Source organism: Phaenicophaeus curvirostris, chromosome 6 (assembly GCF_032191515.1).
Source record: "Phaenicophaeus curvirostris isolate KB17595 chromosome 6, BPBGC_Pcur_1.0, whole genome shotgun sequence".
Lineage (NCBI taxonomy): Eukaryota > Metazoa > Chordata > Aves > Cuculiformes > Cuculidae > Phaenicophaeus > Phaenicophaeus curvirostris.
In genome coordinates this window covers 42,531,821-42,556,001 of record NC_091397.1, presented here as the reverse complement: position 1 = coordinate 42,556,001, position 24,181 = coordinate 42,531,821, and the positions used below count along the sequence as shown (strand labels likewise).

At 39.6% G+C, this 24,181-nt stretch overlaps 1 protein-coding gene across 4 annotated transcripts in view; it reads right to left on the bottom strand.

Annotated features, from left to right (window-relative positions):
- MYRIP (myosin VIIA and Rab interacting protein) overlaps positions 1-24,181 on the bottom strand; it is a 224,647-nt gene that overhangs the window by 95,335 nt on the left and 105,131 nt on the right. For all 4 annotated transcript variants that reach the window (XM_069859969.1, XM_069859968.1, XM_069859972.1 and 1 more), the window contains exon 3: positions 21,960-22,181. In XM_069859969.1, the coding sequence (XP_069716070.1) occupies positions 21,960-22,181 (222 nt within the window). The remainder of the gene's footprint in view (positions 1-21,959; positions 22,182-24,181) is intronic.

Genomic DNA, 24,181 nt, shown 5'->3' with positions numbered 1-24,181 from the left:
TAAGAACTCACTGACACATCCTATTTCTTGCCCATTTGGAACATGTATTTGCTGAAATCATCACGCTCATGTTATGCTTTGGAAGAAGAATATGTCCCAGCTTGTACTGTTGATACGACAAGGTACGGATCCATCCACAGGAACATACCCTCCACTCTGGGAGGTGGGTGTTCACTATCATTAAAACGGCATGGACAGTGGGTGGCAGTAGGTTATCATTTCTTTCCTACATTATGTAATTAGTACTGTCAACCCTACTCTTTTAAAAACTCAGAGTTAAAAAAAATAGAACAAACTGATGTATTTTTGTTTATTGCTTCAATAATCTAGCCTTCAAGATTGATATTTTCTGTTCTAAAGAGCTGAGCTTCACAACTATTTTTTTAAAGATAAAAAAACCTGAGCTTCCCATCACTGTGGAAACTGAAGCTTTAAGGGAAATCACAACAAGATCCACAACAAAATCATGACTGCCAGCAAACTCACAGAGCATGTGAAAAGGAACCCCTTAATAATATCACGTTGTCACTAAGCACAAACTGCTGACAACGTACCAGGAAGGAACAGCAAGAAATGTAAACTAGACCATGAGTGCCATGTCAGTGCATGACAGAGCCCAGCTGGGACACTTCTGGATAGGAAAGGAGAAGGGGCTCATACTCGTGAAGGGAAGGAGACACAAATGTCAGCTCAACAGGCAGTACCATATGTGCTGCACTGCAAAACTCGCTCTGGTAAGAGCTGTGTCGAAAAGGCAAATGCAGTCGCTGAGAAACTTTAAAAACAAGAGTACTCCCTTAAGCCTGAATGCAGAGAGCTCTAATGAGTCAGGACTGGCAAAATCATGAGCTCATGACATTTATATGCTGCTTACCATTCCAATAGCTACTTAACAGTGGGTATCCTGGTTTGCTTTTGCATGCAAACCCAGTACATGGCTCAAATCAGCCTAAATGAGGACAATATTGACTATCCTCTAGCCTACCTCGTGTAGTTCTGGACCTCCAATAAAATGCAAGATCTTTAGTGATTCCAGACTCCAAACAGCAATGCAGACAAACCAGCCAGGGACACAGGGACTCAACTACTCCAAAACCTGCTCCATTGCTGCAGGCCTGAGCATAGCTTATCTGGCAGATACACAGGGCTGGCTGGCTGACAGACCACCTGCTGGCTAAGCACATCTCACTCCCGGGACACCCACATGAACACAGGTCATACCACAGCCCTGGGTGCATGACACCAGTGTCATATAGCAGATCTAAGTCCTGGAAATGTGACGGGTGTAACACATCAAAAAGAGGACAGCCTCATTGTTATAGCTCCCTGTTGTACATTATTAACACAAGGGACAGGAACATCCATCCCTTTGTGATGATTAGGCTTCTCAGATCTGTAATCAGAGATGAGTGGTCAAAGTGATGTGAATCACTATTGTTACAGAGCTGGAGACCCCAAGGCCTCCAACAAAACCCAGGGAACAGTACAAACAAGAAGCCTTCCTTGCCTAGGGGAGCTAATCATCCAAATGAAAAAGACAGGCAGGGAGTAGGAGGGGAAGCAGAAGCATGGAGAGGTGAAAGTGATTTGCCTACGGCCACACAGCCAGTCCCGAGCAATCCAAAAATAGAGGCTGACCCCCTTGATTGTCAGTCCATTATTCTCTCCACTAGACTGAATCTTCCACGGTGGATGTGACATTAAATTGGTATTTCTGTTTTGTTGCTGTCATTTAAAAAATAAAGCATGACGGCAATGTCTCTGTACTGAGTGGCCATAATTGAGGCCACAGAAGCATTTTTAGAAATAATACCATGGAGAACAATACCGAGGCCCTGGACAGGGAGTCTGGACAACACATCCCAATTACCAGCTACTCCTCTGCCTTTAAAAACAAGGGTTACTGCCATTTTGAAGGCTCTCGGTATGAACGTCTTTACTAGAGCAAACCCTGGACAAGAAGTGCAGCTGAGGAATGCAGATAAGGGCATCCACCATTAGGAATAGAGGAAGGATCTGGCCCTGCCAGAGGAGTTAATAGCACAGAGGATTTAGGAACATAAGAGCGTCTGCAATAGCTCTGAACCTGGCAAGGTAAATTCTCCTATGCAGTACTTGTGTCTGCCAAACATGGACTATTGCTGATAACCTATCAAGACCCAAGCTCCTCGGCACACCACTCCAAGCTGCAGGGAGGGCACTTGTCCTTTTAAAGCACAGGTTTTCATACTCCTTAAATGTCACTTTAAAATGCAGTAAAGTTTTCTGAAAGAGCTATATCTATGTTTATAAAGGGTACATCACGGTAACTTCAGGCATCACAAATACAAACCAAGATTTCCATCAGTGCATACCTGAAGCAGTTTTTCAGAAAATATGACACAGTGCTTGGAGGACTCTGCAGGAGGAAGAGCCACATATGCTGTCTTCATGGAAAAGGAGGAGGAATTCAGTTACCTGCATTGTGACAAAAGGCCAACCTATACCAAGAGCATCAATAGTTTATTCCATTCACTGAGAACAAAACCGCACAGATTGTTTTTCATTTATGTTTTCAAACACAGCTACTTGGTATTATATATCTAACCCTGGTCAGCCAGACTGGAAGAGAGTAAATGGCATTTTGGTCTTCAAGGAGGGCAAGAAGGCAGATTCAGGGAAGTACAAGCTGGTCAGCCTCACCTCAGTCCCTGGCAAGGTAATGGCATAAAAGCATTTCCAAGCCCATGAAAGAAAAAAAGGTTATCAGGAGTGGTCAGCATGAAGTTACAAAGAGGAAATCATGCTTGTCCAACCTCATAGCCTTCTACAATGAGATGACTGCCTTGGTGGACAAGTGGAAACTGGTAGACACTGTTTACCTTAACTTCAGTAAAATTTTGATGCTCTCTCCCATAAGACCATCATCGTCAAGCTGACAAAGCACAGATTAGTTAAGTGGACAGTGAGGCAATTGAAAAACTAGCTGAACGGCTGTGCCCGCAGAGGTGTGATCAGTGGCACAAGGTCCAGTTGGAGGTAAATTACTAATGGTATACCCCAGGGGTCAATACTGGGGCCATTACTGTTCAACACCTCATTGATGTTGAACAATGTGTGGAACCTGAACAATGGAATGAAGTGCACCCTCAGTAAATCTGCAGATGGCGCAAACTGGGGGGAGAGGATGATACATCAAATTTTTGTGCTGCCATTAGGAGGGTCTTTAACAGGCTGGAGAACTGTGCAGAGAGGAACCGTATGAACTTCATCAAAGTGAAATGCAAAGTTCTGCACCTGGGGAAAAAATAACTCCAATCACCAGTGCAGACTGACAGCTGACTGGCTAGAAAGCAGGTTTGCTGAGAAGGACCTCGGGAATCCTGGTGGAAAAGAAGCTGACTATGAGCCTGCAACACACTTTTTCGGGGAAAAACCAAAAGGTCAAACAGCATCTTGGGCTACATCAGGAAGGATGTTACCAGCGGGTCAAGGAAGGTGATCCTTCCTCTCAACTCAGCACCAATTCAGATGCATCTGGGGTGCTGTCTACTTGTGGGCTTCCCAGTACAAGAAATATATGGACTCACTGGAACCAGTGCAGAGCAAGGCCACAAAGACGATTAAGCAAGTGGAACATCTATGGAAGATGAGGAGCAGCTAGGAGAGCCAAGACTTTTTATACTGGAGAAATGAAGACTTCAGGGCATCTTATTAATGTGTATAAACATTTGATGTGAGGGAAAGAAAAAGCAATTACTAGATTCCAGTCAGTAATGCCCAGTGACAGGACAAGAGACAATGCACTCAAAGGAAAGCCCACCAAATCCTATTAAATCACAGGAAAACAGTCTTTTCCACTTTGAAAATGGTGAAACAGTAGAACAGGTTTCCCAGAGAGATATGGAGTCTCCCTCTTTGGACACATTAAAAACTTGACTGGACACTTCCCTGGAGAACCTGCTCCAGCTGACTCTGCTTAAGCAGTGGGGCTGGACAAGACGAGATTGCTTCCAATCTCAATGATTCTGTGAACTGCTGATCCTTCAGGACACAAACAAATACATTTGCCTGCAATGATTAAACCACAATTAGTGCAGGTGTACACAAATATCTCACCATAGTTTCTTGGTGTGCTTTATCTCCGACCCCCAGCAGATCACACCAAATTAAAGAATTTAATGCTAGTCTTCAGTGTGACAAGCAATTAATTCCTTAATAAGTAGTGCTAATTCACCTTTATAATCTTGTGTCCTTTTGACAGCTGCTGTGCATATTCCACCACTTCTAACTTTCTGGCACACGAACTGCTCTAATTCACCTTATTTCCACTGAAAGTCAAAATGCAGAAATTAACTCAAACTGAAGGCACGTATGTAACTCTGAGTTCATTATAGAAAGCAGAAGATATTACTTTAACAGATACAATCAAGCCTGGCACTAAAACCAAAGACATTTGTGAAACAAGGGTGAAACAATGCAATTTATAAATATTTTGCATCTATTAATACAGGAAAGATACAGACTCACATTCAAGCACTGTCAGAATACAATACTTTAAGTGAAGGAAGGAAAAGCGGTAAATGCTTCGTTTAAGCTGAAAGATTTCAACATATTGTTAAATAAAGATATTTAGGACTTACTCCCTTCTTGGGAAAAAAGGGTGAGAAATCTATTTTTCTGAAGTAGTAAAAATTCCACTGTTCATACAGTGACCTGCTCAAGATGCTAATAATTCTAGCTGTCTGTAATAAGGATTTATTTCTGCCTGTTTCTAGGATATTCAAATACAAAACATATCCGAAGGTAGATGGCAGAATCAGTTTCATAATTTCACATATCCACATTTCCTATACCATGTGGGAATGGAATTCTTTTCAATAATACAGGAAGACACAGAATAATGTCAGAAGTTCAATTATATAAAACAATTACGTGTACAAGTGACTGTAACTTCTTAAAGGAAATAAGCTATAGATAAGGATTTTCAGAATTTTATACATAAGCTGTTCTTTACTCTGAGGAAGAACTGAATCTTTCCATATATTTGGGTAATACTTATCAGTTCATGGGTGCTATTAGAAAATAATAATAGAATAAGTATAACCAGTCACAACCTCTTTCATGAGAATCCTCTTCTCATTTAAATCAGCAGAGCATTAAAAAGATTCACTTTATTGGAAAAAATAAATTTCCATGTGTATAGCTACTAGCTGCATACTTGATATTTTTGAATGAGTATTCTGCAGCTACGCTTGACTACTTTCAAAAATTTAAGATATTACAATTCCTAAATGTCTACAAAGAACTTGGTAAGGTTTTAGAGAATTAGCTATAGTAATTTAAAAGCCATGCTTATATAATTACTTAGAACCCCTGTACTCCCGAAATACAGTTCTGAAAAAGCAGTTTCTGGGGTTTGAAAATTAGGACAGGGAGACTGGAGAAGGGATGTGGTACTTGCTATTACTGTAGCAATCCAAACAATTTTTGAGTTTTTATTTCTTGTTTGAACTTTATCCATTTAAGACCAACATCGACAAGCAAATCCCCAAGATTCATACCTGAACTGTGACAGCAGCAGAAAGAAGACACATACACACACACCCTCATAGGTTTTGTTTGTTTGTTTTTCAAACAATCTGCCTAGAGTTAATAAGAAAGCATTTTGCAAGCTAAAATATTGACTTCTTTATTATGATGACAGTGTTGGTATAGGAAGTGTTCTTAAAATTCAACAGTCAGACACTAAAACTAGTGGCTATGGCAACCCAGGCTTCCTGTTGTAATCCTCACAGTAGGATGATATTTCAGAACACAACATTGTCAAACTACAGTTAAAACAAGAAAGCTCGGGAAATTTCTGTAGTGTAATTCCATAGAGCAAAAAAACTTTAAAAACCATAGTAACGTGTCAAAGTTTAAAAAGGCAGAATTTTGAAACAGCTGAAGTTCATACCATAGATCAGTAGTAAAGTCGGAAAGCTGATGTTGTGGTTTACTTTCTGTACCCTCAAAAATCCACCCTGCAGTTAAGTAGCACACAGATTTTAGTTCAGTACAGTTCAAATTCTCAACATTTGCAGAATCCACACAATTTGCCACCTTCAGGTCAATAATGTTGTGCAACGAAAGAAAACAAGTTAGAGATTTGCCACAAGAAAATCCCAAACCAACAACCCACAATCTGCTAGTAAGATGGGAGAAATTTGAATGATTTGTTTAAGGTTTCATAGTACTATATCCCACAGTGTTTTAAGATAGCTTAGTACACACTGTTTTATCTGTAAGTGAACTGTTTTGCCCAGTATTATAGGAAATTATTAAAAAGATGATCACAATTGTGTATTCTTCTACTAGAGGAAGCATGTGCAAGAAGGTCTAAATTTTCATATTTCATATCTTCCTCTACACAATCTCCTGTGTAAGAACTACCAATAGCTGTTCTTCCAACAAAATCAAGTGCAAGACCCTTGAAGACAAAAGATTAAAACCTTTCATAGGAATTAAGAGCCACAGATAGGCAACTTGCTCATGCGAACAAAAGGCTCTTACATAAGATAACTTAACCTAAGCAAGGTAAACACATTTGCAAACGCAGCACAGAAAGGCAACTTTCTAACTTGACATTAGAATCAGAACAACTGAAGGGAAAGACTGTGAAGGACAGAAATATGGTGGAAAAAGTCCATGTTTTACAGATTATTTAAATGAAGGTTCTCTTTCCCCCAGTAATCTGCAGATTTTAGCAGCTAGCATTTAAAGAAAAAAAAAAAGATAAAGGTTAACTTCACTGATGTTTCTTCTCTCAAGAGAAGTATCAGATGTAAAGGAATGGTGCAACAACTTAAAACAAATTTTGACACTGTTGCAGTTTCCATCTGTGTTTGTGCTGCTAGAAAATTCATGTGTTCTTCTAGGTGCAATATATAAAGAGGCCTCTGAGAAATTGAATTTAAAGTTTTTCTTCAAACATCTCTAAAACTGAGCACCTCCTTTGTAATTACATTATTATATACAATGGTTCCAAAGCAAGCTAAAGAAGTACGGTTCAGACTGTGTTTGATTGTTATTTGAAATGCATATATTTTGAATACAAATCACATTAAAATCACTCCCTTGGGCCTGGAAATAGTTTAAATATGCATTTACACAATAAATGTTACATTAAGTAACACCGACATGAAGCTTCCATGTTAGCTCCCAAGATTTATGAAAAGGGTTTTGGAATATGTATGGAATAATTTTTTTGAAACTATGTTTCATATATGTGAAACTATGGTTCATAAACTGTTTTTCAGAAAAAAATTTTTCATGGAAAGGGTTATTGGGCACTGGCCAGGGAGGTGGTTAAGTCACCATCCCCAGAGGTGTTTAAAAGACAGGTGGTTGAGGTGCTGAGGGGCATGGTTTAGTGGTTGATAGGAATGGTTGGACTCTTTGATCCTGTGGGTCTTTTCCAAAGTAACGATTCTGTGTGGTTCTGTGATTATTACATAATGGTACCATAACCATGGAAAAAAAAATCTTATTAGTGCATTTCCACATAAGGGTAATATCAATCTTCTGCTCTTCGATTAAACTTCCTCAGAAAAGATTATTAAATTGATAATCGGGACAGTAAAATTTAAAGAAAAGTTGGCGATACTTTTAATTAAAACTCCAATATGGTCCACTGTTTGCAATGTCACCTTTAAAGACAGAAGAGGCAATATCTCTCACTACTAAATTTTCCCTTTTGCGGTTATAACTTAATTGATCATCAGGAGGAGTAAAAGGATTCTGAGTTCAGCCTGGCTTGAAATGACAAGAGGAGCCAGCCTCACACTGTCAAATAATCCATGCTGGAACAACTCCCAGCTCTCTGTTAATTAAGGTTATAACTTGATTTTCAGGCTCTAAAGGAAACTTCCACAGGGAGCTGGGAGGAAGGAAGTAAGCCACCCTCCAGAACTGAAGAAAACCAGCACTGCAATTTGCTGGTGCATATCACGCAGTATTTCTGCAGCAAGTCCATCAGTATTCATGCCCTACCCATGCCTGACAACAAAAAATCAAGTACCAGGAGCTGCCCCCCAGCACAGAAAAGCCTGCAGTCTGGCAACACAGGGAACAATCTATGAGACAAAAATTAAATTTGCTGATCTACCAGAGCCTTGATAGATGTTCCTACCCAGAGCACATGGATAGTTCCACTGCAGCAAAGCACTCCAAGCTTTTGAGCAGGCTGCAGTCAAATGAGCAGTAGTAGCTCTTCCTGACTCATTGGCCAGTGCTGTAGATAGGAGACTGTATTTTATACTCGTATATAAACTCACTACCAATGGGAAAGAAAACCTTTACACCCGCATTAAAAATAAAAAAAAAAGGTATTTTGACCCATTCCCTTGCATATGAGAAACAGGGATGTTTTCACAGAACACATCTTACAACCCTGAATAAATTCTTAATCCTTACTATGTGAATGGAAATGACAGGAAAAAGTGCTTGTAACTGAAACAAGGCTCCTAATTCCTGCTGTTTCCCAGCACCTGATGGCGTCTTAATGCCTTATCAGCAAATGAAACTGCATTGCAAAAACTGGCAGAATTATAACAGAAAGTGATACAGCTGCAAGACAGCAGAATAAACACCCTTGTGTGGTGGCTCCCTTGCTGAAATCAGCTCCTTATGTGTAGGGAAAGATAAACATAACCCGTAATGCAGTCAGCTTCTAAGCACAAAGAGAGTACAATTATCAGGAAAAGATTTATTAGTATCACCTATAAAAATTCATAGTAAGGAATTAAATACTATAATCAGTGGTAGGAAGCGTGTTCTTATTAAGCTAGCTAATTACACTGTTGTCATGAGGTGGGCAGGTAAGGTCTGAAGTAGAGTGTAAACTGACTTATAATTTACTGCTACTCTTAAGATTACCTGACACGTCTTCATCCATTCACTACTTTGATAAACTTGAGCTCCTACGAGTTGTGTTGTGCTGGTAATTTGCCTTAAATTAAACATTTCGAATAAAATATCAGAGTCGTTCTGCAGTTTCTGAGGATGAAGCTAAAGAACAACATGCTTTTCACATATTTGACAACACTTATCTCATGATATTTTCTTCAAGATTCTTCGCTGTTGAAAGTGGTGAAGGACAATTTCTGAAATAGACAGGGAAGTCTGTGTGTCTCCATGAAAAGTCAAAAAGTTTGGCAAAAGTATGCGATTTTGAGAAACCATAGTGAAGTTTACAGCGACTTAGCAGAGTGGTGTAACTTTGCTAACACACTCTATGAAAAAAATCCACTCACTAAATGCTCACTGAAGCACAGGCTCTTGCAAAGGCAGGAGTGGAGTCTGAGTCATCTGCTGTCAACAGATCCTTGAGAAATGAACTGACAAAGCATTCCGTTTTTCCTCTCACGCTGCCTCCCAAGGGGCAACCACCTCTTGCCTTGAGTGCCAAAGACCTGCAAGGTTTGCTGAAACGTGCTGACTTTGCTAAAGAGGCATGCGAGTCAGTCTAGTGGCACACGAGGAAGACAGGGTTTGGGTTGTTTTTTTCTTTGCAGAAGGAATACAGAAGCTGTGATTCCTGTGTAGGAATGTACGCTGTGCCTCTAGGGCAATTTTTGGCTTATTAACCACATTACTCCCAATTTCTGAAACAAATGAAGCAAGTTCTTCATCTTCTAGATAGGCCTTTTTTCACTCCTGCCATGGACCAGAAGAAAGGAAGATGTACTCTGGACAAACCAGTAAGAAACTGCAGACTGAAAAAAATTTATAAGGGATGTGTGAGTTATCACCTCACAGAATTAATCATTGTGATGCATACCTTCCATGTGCTCACCATTGCAGCTTAAACGATCTTTAAATATCTTTGTGTGGCACTGAGAAGCTTAGAGCATTAGATTGTCTTTAACCAATCCTGGTGATTTCATTTTTGTAGCACTCAAGCTTCTACAAAATGTTAAAAATATTTCTTGAGAAACTGAAAAGCAAAAAAGACAACTAGAGCACTAGTGATGCAAGGAATACATCTACAGTATTAGCTGATAAAACATAATGGCAGTAAAAATATCCAGGACCCTAACTGTATCTGTTCTCAATAACAACCAACTCTTCTATTTCAAGGTAAAACTAGCAAAATGGAAGACAGAAAAGAGAAATGTTCCCATGGAAATGTTTGACACCAGAGATAAATGGAAGTCTAAGCACAAAAGCATAAAGAAAGTAATCACTCTGAAGAGTACATTTTACATTTTTCTTTGCATGCAGTTACTTGCCTGTTCATTTGCCTTTTGTCTTCTCAGTACCTGGACTACAATTTGCAAGTTGGAATTCCTAGTATTTTCACTGGGAAATGAACTACCAAAATTGTCTCAAAACTCAAAGGACTTTATTCCACTGTTACAATTTCATCCCTTGGTTTTAAATTTTAAGCCCATTTCAATCCAGCATTGCAGTTAAGAGTCTGTAATAGTAAACTTGTGAAATAAAGTTTGTGACTGTGAAAAATGATATTGATTCCCAGCTGATAAAGAAACTTTCAACTACAGAGAATGGCAGAAAAATCATGACCTAAGAGTAAATTCTCCAAATATACCACAAGGCTTCAGTGATTTAGTGAAACAGGAAGTCTGAACAGCTTGCCCTGTTCTGTTATTAAGCTGTATTATGGACATAAATTATTTTTAAATTAGACTAAATTCAAATTAGTCAAGATGCTTACAGAATTTTCAGAATATTTACTTCAACCCCCTAAATATATTTGTTAATCCTAGGAGTAATAAAAAATGTTTCTGCTTCAAATATTAAATTCATTTTAACTTCAATTATGGAAGCACAAATAATACTGGCATAATAACATGAAGTAACACTTCACAGGTATGTTAGTGTATATTTATTTACATAAACACGAGCCAGCAATACGCGCTTGCAGCTCAGAAGGTCAACTGAACCCTGGGCTGCATCAAAAGAAGCGTGGCCATCAAGTTGAGGGATTCTGCTCCTCTACTCTCCTCCTGGAGTACTGTGTCCAGTTATGAAATCCCCGACATAAGAAGAATATGGAACTGTTAGAATGGGTCCAACAAAGGGAGGCCTACAAAGATGATCAGAGGAATAGAGCACCTCTGCTATGAGGACAGGCTGAGAGAGTTGGGCTTGTTCAGCCTGGAGAAGAGAAGGCTTCAAAGAGAACTTATAGCAGCCTCTCAGTACCTGAAGGAGCTACAGGAAAGTTGAGGTGGGACTGTTTACAAGGGCATGGAGTGTTAGGAAAAGGGGGAATGGCTTTAAACTGGAGGGGGGAAGATTTTGATTAGACATTAGGAAGAATTTCTTCACTATGAGAGTGGCGAGGCACTGGCACAGGTTGCCCAGGGAAGCTGTGGCTGCCCCATCCCTGGAGGTGTTCAAGGCCAGGTTGGATGGGACCTTGAGCAGCCTGGTCTAGTGGGATGTGTCCCTGCCCATGGAAGTGGGGTTGGAATTAGATGATCTTTAAGGTCCTTTCCAAGCCAAACCATTGTATTATTCTATAAACTAAACTGGGACCACGTGATCCCATTAGACATAGACATGCTGACTCTGAAAGGCAGATTTGATTTCAGGGTGTGGGGTTTTTCCCCTCTGAGAGCACCACTGTGGATTTTTAAACACTCCAAATTAGCATTTCTTGTGTTCTTCTTGTAAAGAGGCCAAACAGGTTGTAAATACACAGAAAAAAACATTTAGACACGGTGATTTTACACAGAACTAAATTCTTGGCATCAAATGAAAGGGAACTTAAAAGAACTTCTTGCAGATGCTTTGTCTAAACCAGTTAAAAGGCTATAAGTATTTTGCAATTTTTCAATGTAAACTTATGAGAATGGGAGAAAGTGGAGGAAAACAATGAAAAATTGTAATAATGTAATAGTGGAAAGCTAGGCAGCTCTACCTCATGGGAGGAGCTTATTACTGCCTTGAAAAAAAAATTCTATTGCAAATCCTCACAGACTAACTTAGCAATTTGTTTTAAGAAAGAAAAAAAAAGAAAGTGGGATGGTAGATTTCCACCTGTCATAGGAAAAAAGAAAGTTCATTTAAATCTTTATGTCAGCTTGAATTAATTTATTTTAGACCCTTGGCAATATCCCATGACACTGCAGATTTTTAATTATTAGGCATAAAAGCAGCAGTCTTAATAAATCCCAACAGTAAGGATAACAGCAGAATCATTTTACTTTCTGCAGGATCTCAGAAGCAGTTACTGCTACATTTACTGTGAGGGCAATGTTCAGATCAGAGATGAATCTGTAGAAGCATCTGGAGACAATTATTCAGCAAGAATTAAAAGCAGAACAGACCTGTGAGATTTGTGTCTGAAAGGAAGAAGCCTTTCGGCACTGGAAAGGGCATTCCGCCAAAGCAGAGGCTCTGAAGGTTTGCTGGATGGATTTTAGTACCACAGAACATTTTACTCCATCTAGGAAGATGGTGCACTACCGAAAGCTAGTCATTTTAAATGAGGAAAGGGGAGGATTTTCCACTCATCTTACATAAATGTCAAATAGGGAAAAAAGCCAAGCAACCAATATGTTGCTTTTCTTATGGGATTAGGAAAAGTCACATCACAGAGAAGCAATAAAGCGATTTAGCACCTGGCTCCCCACCTCAATCTCTTTAGATTTGCCAGAATCTTTGCTACCACGGGAAAGACATTTTTAGCTAGAGGAAACTTTCAGAAAGGCATGGCAAGGCAGTTATGCTTTCTGGCTTGGCTTAACAGAAACTTCCCAATACTGAGGAAATTCTAACCAATACAGAGTCCCAGTTCAGAGCATTCTCTTAAGAAGCTAATTCTTTCCCCCACGTGATATTGGTATTTTTCCTTGCAAAACATAAATAACAGAATTTTAGAGGTTCCATCTACAGTGCGTAAATAATATTTTCCTCAGTATGTAGAGCACCTCTCCAGAGTGATCCAGATCTTACAAATGAAGCACATAATTCACTTTGCTACATGCTGATTTTATCCTTCATAGGTTATAAACAGTGGAAATTGTAACATGCAGGACAAAACACATTAGATATATGCTAGCTCACTATATTTCTACAATCCCCACTAAAAGGAAATGACTTATGTAATCCCAATTGTCACTAACATTAAGCTCTTATTTGTGCCCCTGGTCCCCCAGATGAATCTTCTTTGTTATCTTCCCCAGAGAAAGTTTGGCAGGTTCTAGTCTTTGTATTTGTACACCCATGGCTGATTTTGTGAACAGGATTTGCTATGATTTAAGAAAGCCCATCACAACAGAACAGGTTACTTGTGAAACATCTCATTAGAAGAGAACATGTAGAGTTCACTGTATCAGATGCTGGGTTTCAAACACATCAGCTGGCCTCAGACACAAATCTTAACCAGTCTGGTAATTAGGATACATGATAATCCCAATCTATGTGACGATCTAGGAGAAGTACCAGGTTTAGATTTTTTTCTCACTATTAAAAAATTTATTAAAAAAATGAAATCTAGTATCTAAAGGCAGCTACTACGGAGGAGGTGTTTCCCTTCACTAAATGCAAGGCTTTATTTTAGTTTTGCTTTTTTTCTGATCAAGACATCCCATCTGCTATGCTATCAACTAAGAGAATTTGCCAGAGAGCTCTCCTCAGGTTTCACTCAACAATGATTTGGACAGGAAAGGTTGCTTTTCCCACAGTTTTCTCTCAGGTTCAAGTGAACTGCTTTGACCATAGAAAACTCACACCGCTGCAGTAACAGCAGTAATGAACTTCAGAAATCTGTGGGCCTTTTTGATCTCGTAGCAGAACCCCCAGATCTGCGTTCTCACATTAAGACTCAGTAAAATTATCAGAGCCTGGAGCCTTCCAAAACCCCAATTTCCCTTATGAGGCCAGTCACATCCATGTTTTTTATTCAGACACTCCAGGACTGTATGACCTCAAGTAAAAAAACCTTTATACAACCCCACATGTACATGATTTACCAAGACAGGGATTATGTCTCTCATAACAGAGGAAGAAAAAGGGAAAGGCAGGGTGATCTTCTCAACACCAGATGGTGAGCAAGTTATGAGTAGGAAGCAGAATCCAGGTCTGCCTCCTATTTCCTCACCTGATTAATTTTGTCACCTACGGAGTAATAAAAAAAATTATTTCCTCCATGTACTATAAAAAAATAACTATTTACAACCCCTTTTATGTATCTGTTAGGTAAGATATGGAGATATAAGAAGAAAACACTCCTTCCCTCCACAGCAGAACCTGTGTATTCATTTCTACCTTTACACGTACATTAAAGCTGTGTTTTTATTTGAAATTCCTCCGCCCTTCATAAACTATCCAAAGACATTTGAAATGCACATAATAAGCATCAGCAATCATCCAGGAAAAGGGAAGTGTCCAAAGAATTTTGGAAACCAAGATAATGTCTTTATAACCTAAATGAAATGTGTGCAAGTATCAGACAGCTCATGAGATTCAGCACAATTCAGACACCATTGCCTGGCTTTGTCTATCAGATTGCATACATTCACTTTCTATTTTAAAACACAATTCTGAGAACTAACACTTTTCAGCTTAAGTAATGCTGGAACAGCAACTTCCATTGTGGTACAGAAAGGATATAAGGATGTACGGTGTATTTATGTGCCTTTTAAAAAACTGAGCAGTACATTTGAACTGAGAGAAGCAGAATCTTTGTGTGACAAGAATTAACAAAGCCCATGAAAAGCCAAACCACATTCTGTAAGCTGACCCATTATATGAAGCGAGAGTGTTCAGAAGTGGTGCTTATCTGTAATTGCATTCTGGTAGCACCCATCAGCTGTGCCCAAGATTCAGGCAGACTTTAGAGGCAGTCCTTCCCTGAGAAGCTCTATACTAAAATGTAAAGAAACTGTCATCATTGTCTATTATAGATGACCAAAAAGGAACTGGGTCATGCAAAGTTTAACCCAGCTGCCCTTAGACAGATGTGATCTGAAGGAAAGCTGGGAGCTAAGTCCTGACTTCCAGAATTTCAAGGCAATAACTTCCTCACATGATTCTCTAATATCAGTAACAGGTGCATCTGAGCAACTGCAGCTATTGGATGGACACTGTCAAGCTCAGTGCAAGCCTTCAAGAGTTGACATATATGCTCATTTAACACAATGCTCGGTATGACTTCGATAGTCCGCGGATTTAAATAAACTGCTCCAAAAAGCCTGCAGGGCTGGAGTCCTGGATAGCTCAGATCAAAGAGGATTTCTGTCCTAATACTCCTTCCATAACTGTTTTCACATTCAGGTTATAGTAGATTACTACTATAGTAGTAATACAGTAGATAGCCCAGGCTGATCACTTGAGAAGTTCATTTGGCATCCATTGATCTTCTTGTATCAAAAGTGAGCTGTCTCTGGAAACAAGTAGCACAAAAAGTAATGCTGTCTCTAAAATGAGCTCACCAAAACACACAGTTTGGGATTTATTTCCCTGTTTTTCTCAGTTCTTATTTGTTAAGAAAAGCCAGGAAAAAACTTTGAGCATTCCACTTTAAGGTATCTACAGTCACCTAAACAACAGACAGTGTATGGCCAGGGGAAGGTTCTAGAGGTCAAACTGCTGCCTACAACGACCTCACAGAAGGATTTAAAGAAGGCAGCACCAGACTCTCTTCAGAGGTGCACAGAGAAGGACAAGAGACTGGATGAGCACAAGGACATGTAAAATCCTGATTAAACACACAGAAACACTTTCTTACCATGAAGGTGGTCAGAAATTGGCACAGGAGCCCTGGACAAATGTGGGAATTGCATACTTAAAGGTCTTCAAAATCCACTGGAAAAGCCCCAAGTAACCTACTCCCCTTGGTCCTTCTGGACCTTCAGAGATTCCTTCCAGCATGAATTATTCTGTGACCTCAATGCCAGAGACCATCCTAAGGAGCAGGCGTACATGCAAGCTTAGCTGCATCCCACACCTGCTAACATCCTTCAAGCTTGTTCAGCTTCCACCTGTGCTGCTGTTGCCAGCCCTGCAAGATTTGCTGTGAATCCCTTGCTCTGTTTCCCTTGGGACCTCCCTTATCACCAGAGAGATGCCAACTGTAGTGGGGGAGCCCTGGCCACCACAGCCCCAGGAGCAGGTGAGTGGCATAACCTCCTTGACAGGAAGGAGGAAAGCATCATGTAACTTTCCTGGCTGACTGTCCTATTTATTTACTTTTTTAAAATCTATTCATGCAACAGGCATATTTTAAAGTCAGAGCCAGATAGCTATGGAGCTAGAGGTCTGGTTTTGCTAGGGTTAATTATATTAAGCACTGGAATATGGTAGTGTATGGCGTGCGAGAGGCAGGTATCTGTCAGACAATTTGCAAATTACATACTGGAAGTGTTGTTCAAGATCCTGAATGTTACCCTCTAGTGTTACTAATCCTTTATGCAGATATATGCTGTTTAATTGCCAGTTGGGAATTATGATGACACGTTACATGACTAATTTTTCAAACTATAACAGTGCTATTCCCCCCATCCTCCTCTTTCTACTTTTCCTGTCAATCTCCTTTCACTCTGTTTTGTTGCTGTTTCTCTTGTGAGAAACACCTTCTCTAGTAGCAAGTGGAAAACTTTGGAAGTGGATAATATGTTTTTTTAAATGTACTGCACAGAATGGACTCGGAGAACTACATTTTCACAAGTCTCAAAACCAACCCTCACTACACAAATGCTGTGTAATACTCCTTTGGAAGCTGGCGTTTCCTAAGAATATTCCCTTACATCCAATAGCACTTGGATTCTAGAAGCAAAACACAAGAAGGCATTTTGACATAGATCAGGGAGCCTAAGCTTTAAAGGCATCAGTTGCAATGTTTGGGGTTTTTTAAACATGTAACAGAATTACTTCCCCTAAAAAATGAATAGCTGAGGATTTCTGAAGCACAGGAGATACAGGGATTCATAATGTAGTTCACAGTGGGTACTTCTTCACATTACAACACACTACAGTTATTTTTTCCCCCCTCAGGAGACTTTCCAAAAGCATTTTTTGATAAGAAATATACACTGCCAACACAGACAGAAGTCTAGCTACCATAGGGTTTGCAGGACTGGGGAAACTAGTCATAGATTTCTTTCTTGCCTTTAAAAGTTATTAATTCATTTCTTATCTTGCCAGAGACTGAAAGCACTTTTGAAAATTACAACTACTCAAGATACAGAGTACCTAAAAAGACCCCCAGGTTATGAAGATCTGCAAACACATCAGTGAGACAAAATTACAACTGCGACTACTGATGTCCTCTATCACACAAGCATTTATTCAGGTTTCCATACTCCAGACTCTATTCCACAAGCCTCTACACTGACCAGCCAGGAAAAAACACAAACATAAAGCAAATGCATCACCAGCAAACTGCAGACAATGTGAACCGTGAGGTGTTCATTACCCTATTAACCTCAAAGTGTGATGGATGATGGAAAATAATATTTCTTAATTAAATTAGCAAACTCCTTCGTTCACCACTAATTATATTTTGTTCTCCCTGGTTGACCACTGGGAACCCTACATCGTCCCTGACTGCCACCAACCCAACGTAGTGGCTGTTGTGGCCCACAGCCCTCCAAGTTTGCTCCTACAATAGCAGTCAGTAACAGGGTGCAGATTATGTTAAGTCCCAGTTACAGAATCGATGCAAGCTAAAGTCTTCCCTAAACTTTGCTCAATACTTAAGATTTCATATTTTTATTAGCCTTCAATTCGTCACCTTCACTGAAAGACCCTCAGCTTTTGCAAGACTGAAAGGCTAAATAAGTCCCATCTGTAATTTGTACAATGGTTATTATGTAGAAACACTGTGTTATATCCTTTCACATTTCCCTCCTCCCTATTCAGCAGTCCCAATATTTTTGCACACTCTTTACATAATATTTATTCCTACTAGGGAAAATGTTTGGTAAGTTCTCTTACTATGACTTGCTGAAGGTAGGTGGGGACAAACACAGGCAAACATTTCTTTATTAAAACTGAAAACAAAGCAGTGATATAGTGTCCTCATTCATCCCCTACAAGAATGCAAGCACTTTTCTGTGCTGCTGCAACACACAAAGAAAAGGTTTTAACTATGCTGACTGATGCAAAACTTCTATAATAACAGTACATTAATAACACTTAGCACCTTATAGGCATAGTATTTCACTTTTTAACCACTGACCTCCAAGAGCTCAGCATCATTAAACCCATTCTGCACATGAGGAAACCTGAGACATGGAAACTTCCCCAAGGTCACTTGGAAAACAGGTGAACAGTTAAAATTGGAATCCAGAGCTCCTAAAACACAGATTAGTCCTCTAGGCACTCAGCCACACACTCACTTCCAAGGCCACTTAAAGCTAGAAAAGATGGCCTAATTAGCACTTGTATTTAGCCATTTTAATAGACCACTCTCTCCTACGCTCTTCTAATTCCATTTTTAGATACTTTTCTTAAAGCTGAGTGCAGCATTGCAGTCTGCTGTGTGTTATGCAAGTACAGCCTCATCCTGTCTAGCAGAATTTAAATTCTTCACAGTGCTCACTTCAGAAATAATTAAGACAGATCAGGATAGCAAAAAAAAACCCAGCAGAGATCAACCTGCCAAAACAACCAGTTTCACATTTCTCTCTCCTTCTCCTCCGTCTAGAGAACAACTGAATAAACCAAAGATTATTCCTGGCTCTTATGCAAAATCCAAGCTACTGCTCTTGCTTTTCATGGGTACTGTAAGCAAAAGGATATGGTGTCTGTGATCCAGTGTGACACTAAAACAAGGTATGACGAAGGAGATCAAGAGACAGGATACAAAACAGAGCTAATAGTGGGAGAAGGAGGAGGAAGAAAATTGGAATATAGAAGCAGGCATTTTTAGAAGGAATTGCATCAATTTCTACAAGGACATACAACTGAAGAAAATAATTTTCAATGCTATTTACTTAAAACTGGTCAATCCCTTAGGAACAATATGAATGGGAACATTCAGGGTTTTTTTAAAAAGCAGGACAAGATCCATATAGGTTCAAAGAAAACAACGTGAACATGGCAGAGCTAAAACCTTATATTTTCTGCTATGCCATGCTGCAAGTGAATGTTCCTATCCAATTCTGTCTCTGAAGGAAAAACACATTCCCTGGCATTTTCATGACAAAGTAACTGCTCCCAAGTTCTGTAGAAGTTCTCTTGAATGTCAGACAAAGCCCTCAGACAGCAGAAATATGCAACTCTCAAAAGGCATACACCAAGTTCCAAGCTGTGGCTGAGGCAGACTACTTAAAAGATATTTCAGCTTCATTTTACCAGATGGTTTAGCCTGCTTGCAGGCAAAACAGGATTGCCAAGCAGCATTATACCTTCATTAGCTTTCCACAACTAAGTCCTGAAACCAACTGTCTCGTTACAGCTGAATGCATCAACAAATGCAAGGTTCAGTGGTTAACTAGAAGCACTTCTTTTTCTCAAGTATCATCCCAAGGTTTTGCCAAATTTTATTGTGTTTTTTGTTTGGGGTTTTTTTTTTCCCCCAGCAGAGACTGCAAAGAGATTTACACAAAAACTTACGTCAGCTAAGCTGAAAAGATGTATCTTTTGGCAGGCTAAAATCACAACTACCATCAACTTTACCATATTTCCAGAAACACGTGGTCTGTTCTGATGACAGTAAAGGATATTAGAGTGAATAGGCCCTCCAAACAAAACCGTGTGAAATATAAAGATTTTATTTAGGATTGTTCCTGGGACTGGCAAAGCTCAAATCTATTTGAAGGGTGTCCTGTCTGCCCACTGACCCTAGATTTTTATTTTCTGTCGTGATTTTCATGTACATTTCTAGTTCAACCAAACACTTTCTGCACAGCAGAGAACTACAACATTGACTCTAGTAGAATTAAGCAAAAAGATACAAAAAAGGGGAGAAAAAAGAACAACCTGAAAATGCAGTTCTCCAAGATATTTCTGGCTCACTATCTATTGTGCAGAAAGATGTGCAGACAAGCAGCATCTAAACAGAAAACCACCTCCACTATTTGTGCTATCTTATTACAGGAAAAAATAAAAGACAAAAAGAGGAGCTGAGGAGGGGCAGGAGAGCACAGTCCATTCTCGACCTTAGAGATGTCACCAAGAAAGCAACAGGAACTCAAAACAGACTGTGGTGTTTACCCCCTGTGTTTTTCCCTGGAAGAAATACTGACAGTTAAAAATAAAAACCCCACACCACCCGCCAAAATCAAAAAAGCCCCCACCAAACCAAAACACCTCAGCAAACCCTGAGGAGTGCCAGGCCCTCCTTCCCCTATAGGGATTTCTAAGTCGCCCAGTCCAATCAATAAACCGGATCATAAAATGATTACCAGTAGTGTTAGTTAATTTATTCACTGAAAAATAACCCAAACTGTGCCTCAGGTCTCATAAATAAAGAAAATGTTTATAACTAAGTTACAGGTGGGTGACTCTAAGGGCTGAACAGGATTGTGGGAAAAGCACTGACTTCAAGGGTCAGAAGCAGCATTTTTATATTACAGCTAAAGATTTTTCTTCTGAAATGAAATTCCCCTGAGACTATTTCTGGTGGAGTCAGCAAAAACTATGTTACATGCAGTTCATCAGCATTCACAAACCTGGCTGCCTGTTTCGCTGTGCACATGGCTGAACACAAGAGAAGTGGAAGAAAGAGATGCAACGTGAAACGGTTGAATGACTAAAGCAGAAATATGCAGTGGCTCCACAGCTCTCTGTGCTGGGAAAGATACTCCTGCCATTCTTTTGCCTCCTCACTAGGGGATGTGAGTGTGTGCAGGTTTTCCAGGGTAAAAGGCAGAGAAGGAGAAAGTGTCCTGGAGAACGCAGCCTCCTTTGGGTTCAAAAGCTGGCATTTTGAAACATTATATCATCCCTATGGGATCTTTATGATTTTTGGACCCTATGGCAAAGGGCACACACTTCATTCACAGAAACTATGTGAAAGCTTAAATTCCAAGTAGGTATTGATAAGAAACAGGTGGGAGAAAAGAATTTTTGGTGAGCACAGGAATGTCATACATCATTGGAGAGGGACTCAGCTCTTGTCTCCATCCTGAGTTCTCCACTAAGCGGTAAGACAAAGAATATATAACCACCTTTATCATATTTGCTCAGCTGTTTTGGTCACCAATGTTCAAAATGAAATTATGAGGAATTGGACTATTTCATTCATTATTCCTGTCTGAGTAAAAAGGCCTTGGTCGGTACTACACCACCACAGCTAAGGCTACTTTTGGAACCTGGTCTGCAATAGAGACAAGGAGGACTACCACAGTTATCTGTCACAGAATGTCCCCTTTGCTGCTGTTAGGTGTTTGCTTGGATTTGCTTTGTTTTTCTGGTGCCATCTTTAAACGTGCTGGCTATGTTAGTGTCAAAAGGGGTGAGATAGTAAATCCCCGATACTCTATAAATAGAAGTCTGGCAGCATTTTCTTAACAGATGTTAAGTATTATAACAGATTGCACTGCTATTTTCTCTGGTTATTTGCCAAGTAAGCCCAAAGCATCCCCACCAATAAATTGACATTTAGAAAAGCACTCAATACCACAGTCACAGCTGAATGATCTATTCACCAATATTCTTCCTTCCACTCCCCACCCATCAGTGGGATTTGCTGCAAAATGATTAACTGCATTACCACCATCTGTACTCAGGTTCCATTAGTAACCCAGGCACTTCAGGACATCCCAGCCCTGCTCAGGCTAAGTCTAATTACTGTTTGCTGATTCATCAGCCCGGCTACGCAAACCTGGAAAATGCAACAGGTAACCAAACACTCTCAGAACAAATTAACCTCTACAAAAAGCAGACACGTCACACCTCAGGGGCAAATCAACCTCTATATGGAAAGGTACTTCATGTCCTGTCCTGACAGTGTTAACTACTGACAGGGAAAAGCTCAAATCAGGCCACAGCTGCTTTGCTGAACAACAGGACCTTACCTTGCTTGCTGGCAGACGCTGCAGATCCAAGCCTTCTCCTTCTTCTGGTAAGAGCTACAGCTCTTACAGATGTTGTACTTGCAGTCTTGACATTGTCGCTTGCTGTTGATAAGAAATGTGAAAGGCGAACAGCAGCGAATACAGCAGTGCTCATTGAACTTCTGCTGCTTGGAAAGGATGCTACACTTGTTACCTTCTTCATCCAACTTCTGCTTCATTTCACTGGAATGGAAAGCAAAAGAACAAAAAAATAAACAAAATTTCAATGGGAAGTCTCTTCTTTGCCTTTCTCCTCATTCCTTATCTTCATGTTAGATACTTCAAATAACTTTTGCAGGTGTGAAATAGATGTCATAAATGTGTATTTTAAATCTGGAATTGGGAAGTAAGAACTCCTATATTTCCTGGAGTCACCCATGGCTGACACATTTAAACTCTGAGTCTCAAGCCAGGGCAAACAATCTTCCTTCACTCAGCTCCAGCCCTCAAGAGTCAGGCTGCTACCCCAGCAGGTACTCCAGCTTTGCAAATCCATAGTATTACCTGAGAATTCAGGGCTGCTTTCAGAACACTTTACAAATCAAAAATCAGCCTATGAAAGTCAAAAGGTTTGGTGCACAGTAATAAAAAGTTCTACCGATCAACAGATTTGAAAACAAAAGTGCTAAGTTTGCTTTGCTCTGACCCATGGGATCATATTAGTCACAATAACTCAGATTTGTCAAGGAAAGTTAAACACAGGCTTCATTTCAGAGAGGTTTGGATATTTCACTAGTTGGGACCAAAGTGGTTGTGTATATCCCAAAGTTTTCTGCATTCTAGCAGAAGAGCTCATTTATTAAAAAAAATAAATAAACCATGTGTGTACTGTTCAGCAATTTGCTATCTCCCATTTTACAGTGCTTTTGATATTTTATAAATTATGCAATATATTCTACGATATGAGTAATAAAGAACATCCAGAAGGAACAGTAGTGTAAGTAAACTAGTCTGCAAACTCATCACACAGTTACTGGCATGTACAACTAGGATATAGAGTAAGATGAAAAAAAACCCTAGGATTTATGAAAAATATGTTAAATAAAAGCTTAAAAAACAGTGTGGATATACATAAATTAATTCTTTCAATTTCTCAGAATTAGTGGTGGCTACCTTACACGTACAAGACTAGAGTAAAACAAAAGCCTAAACAAAATTTAGAGGTAACACAAGAGATAGACAGTTGCAGGAAGACTTAGACATAAATTAATGCTTATATATCTTGCTCCAGGAAAAAAAAAAAAAAAAGAATACACTTATTGCATACCTATTCAGGAACTCAACCAAGATAATCTATAAGCATCATTATGAGCCAAGCCTGGAATGTTAAAAAGGCACGTGTTACTGGGCTATACATCTTCCTATTTGCCATTTATGCTTCAGATTTATAACTCAAAATAAAACCAGCCTATTTTACAAAAGTCTGACAGGTCAATTCTAAACCTCAAGTCTAAAAGGCAATTAAGGCAACGATCTACAGCATATAATTTTTGAACTTGCACATACATCATATTTAACCATATTCCAGATACACACCTTTTATAAATTTTAAACTTCAAAACAATGTGTGTTTCTGGTGTTTGTCCCCTGTACAAAGGTTTGGCTATCTTAGACCAGCTGCTCAAATCCATGTAAATACTCTTTGGAATTTCAAGTGAATAATCTTTCTTAATTATTTTTGTCCAGATGGCAAATTTTAGTTGTTTTTTGACATTTTTACAGAAGGTTAAAGGTGAAAAAGGCAAGAGAATATAATGTAAGACAGGAAATGTCTGAATTACCAAGTCAAACTGGCTTCCTTGTGTAAACTGATAGAACTATCCCACAGATTAAATGGGACAGACTGTTTTCATTTATCCCCACTCCCCTGCCCTATCACGGCACTACATGGACAATCTTTCTAAAGTAGTAGGAGAAGAAATGAGCTGTTCCCCATGTTGTTCCTTCATCCAAAGTATGCATCCTGCTCTGTGGTATTGGAGTGAAGAGAGCAATGCTTCTGCACAGGAGGTCAGGCAGATACACTGGGTCCCAGAAGAGAAGTTGTGGATGGTGGGGCCTGTATAATACGAGAAGGATTTCTGGCACAGAGAAGTAGCATCAGCAGCCAAAGATGCTGAAATATTTGCTTCAGGCTGAAGACCCCAGGCAGTGAGTGCTGGCCTCCCTATAAAATGAGAACA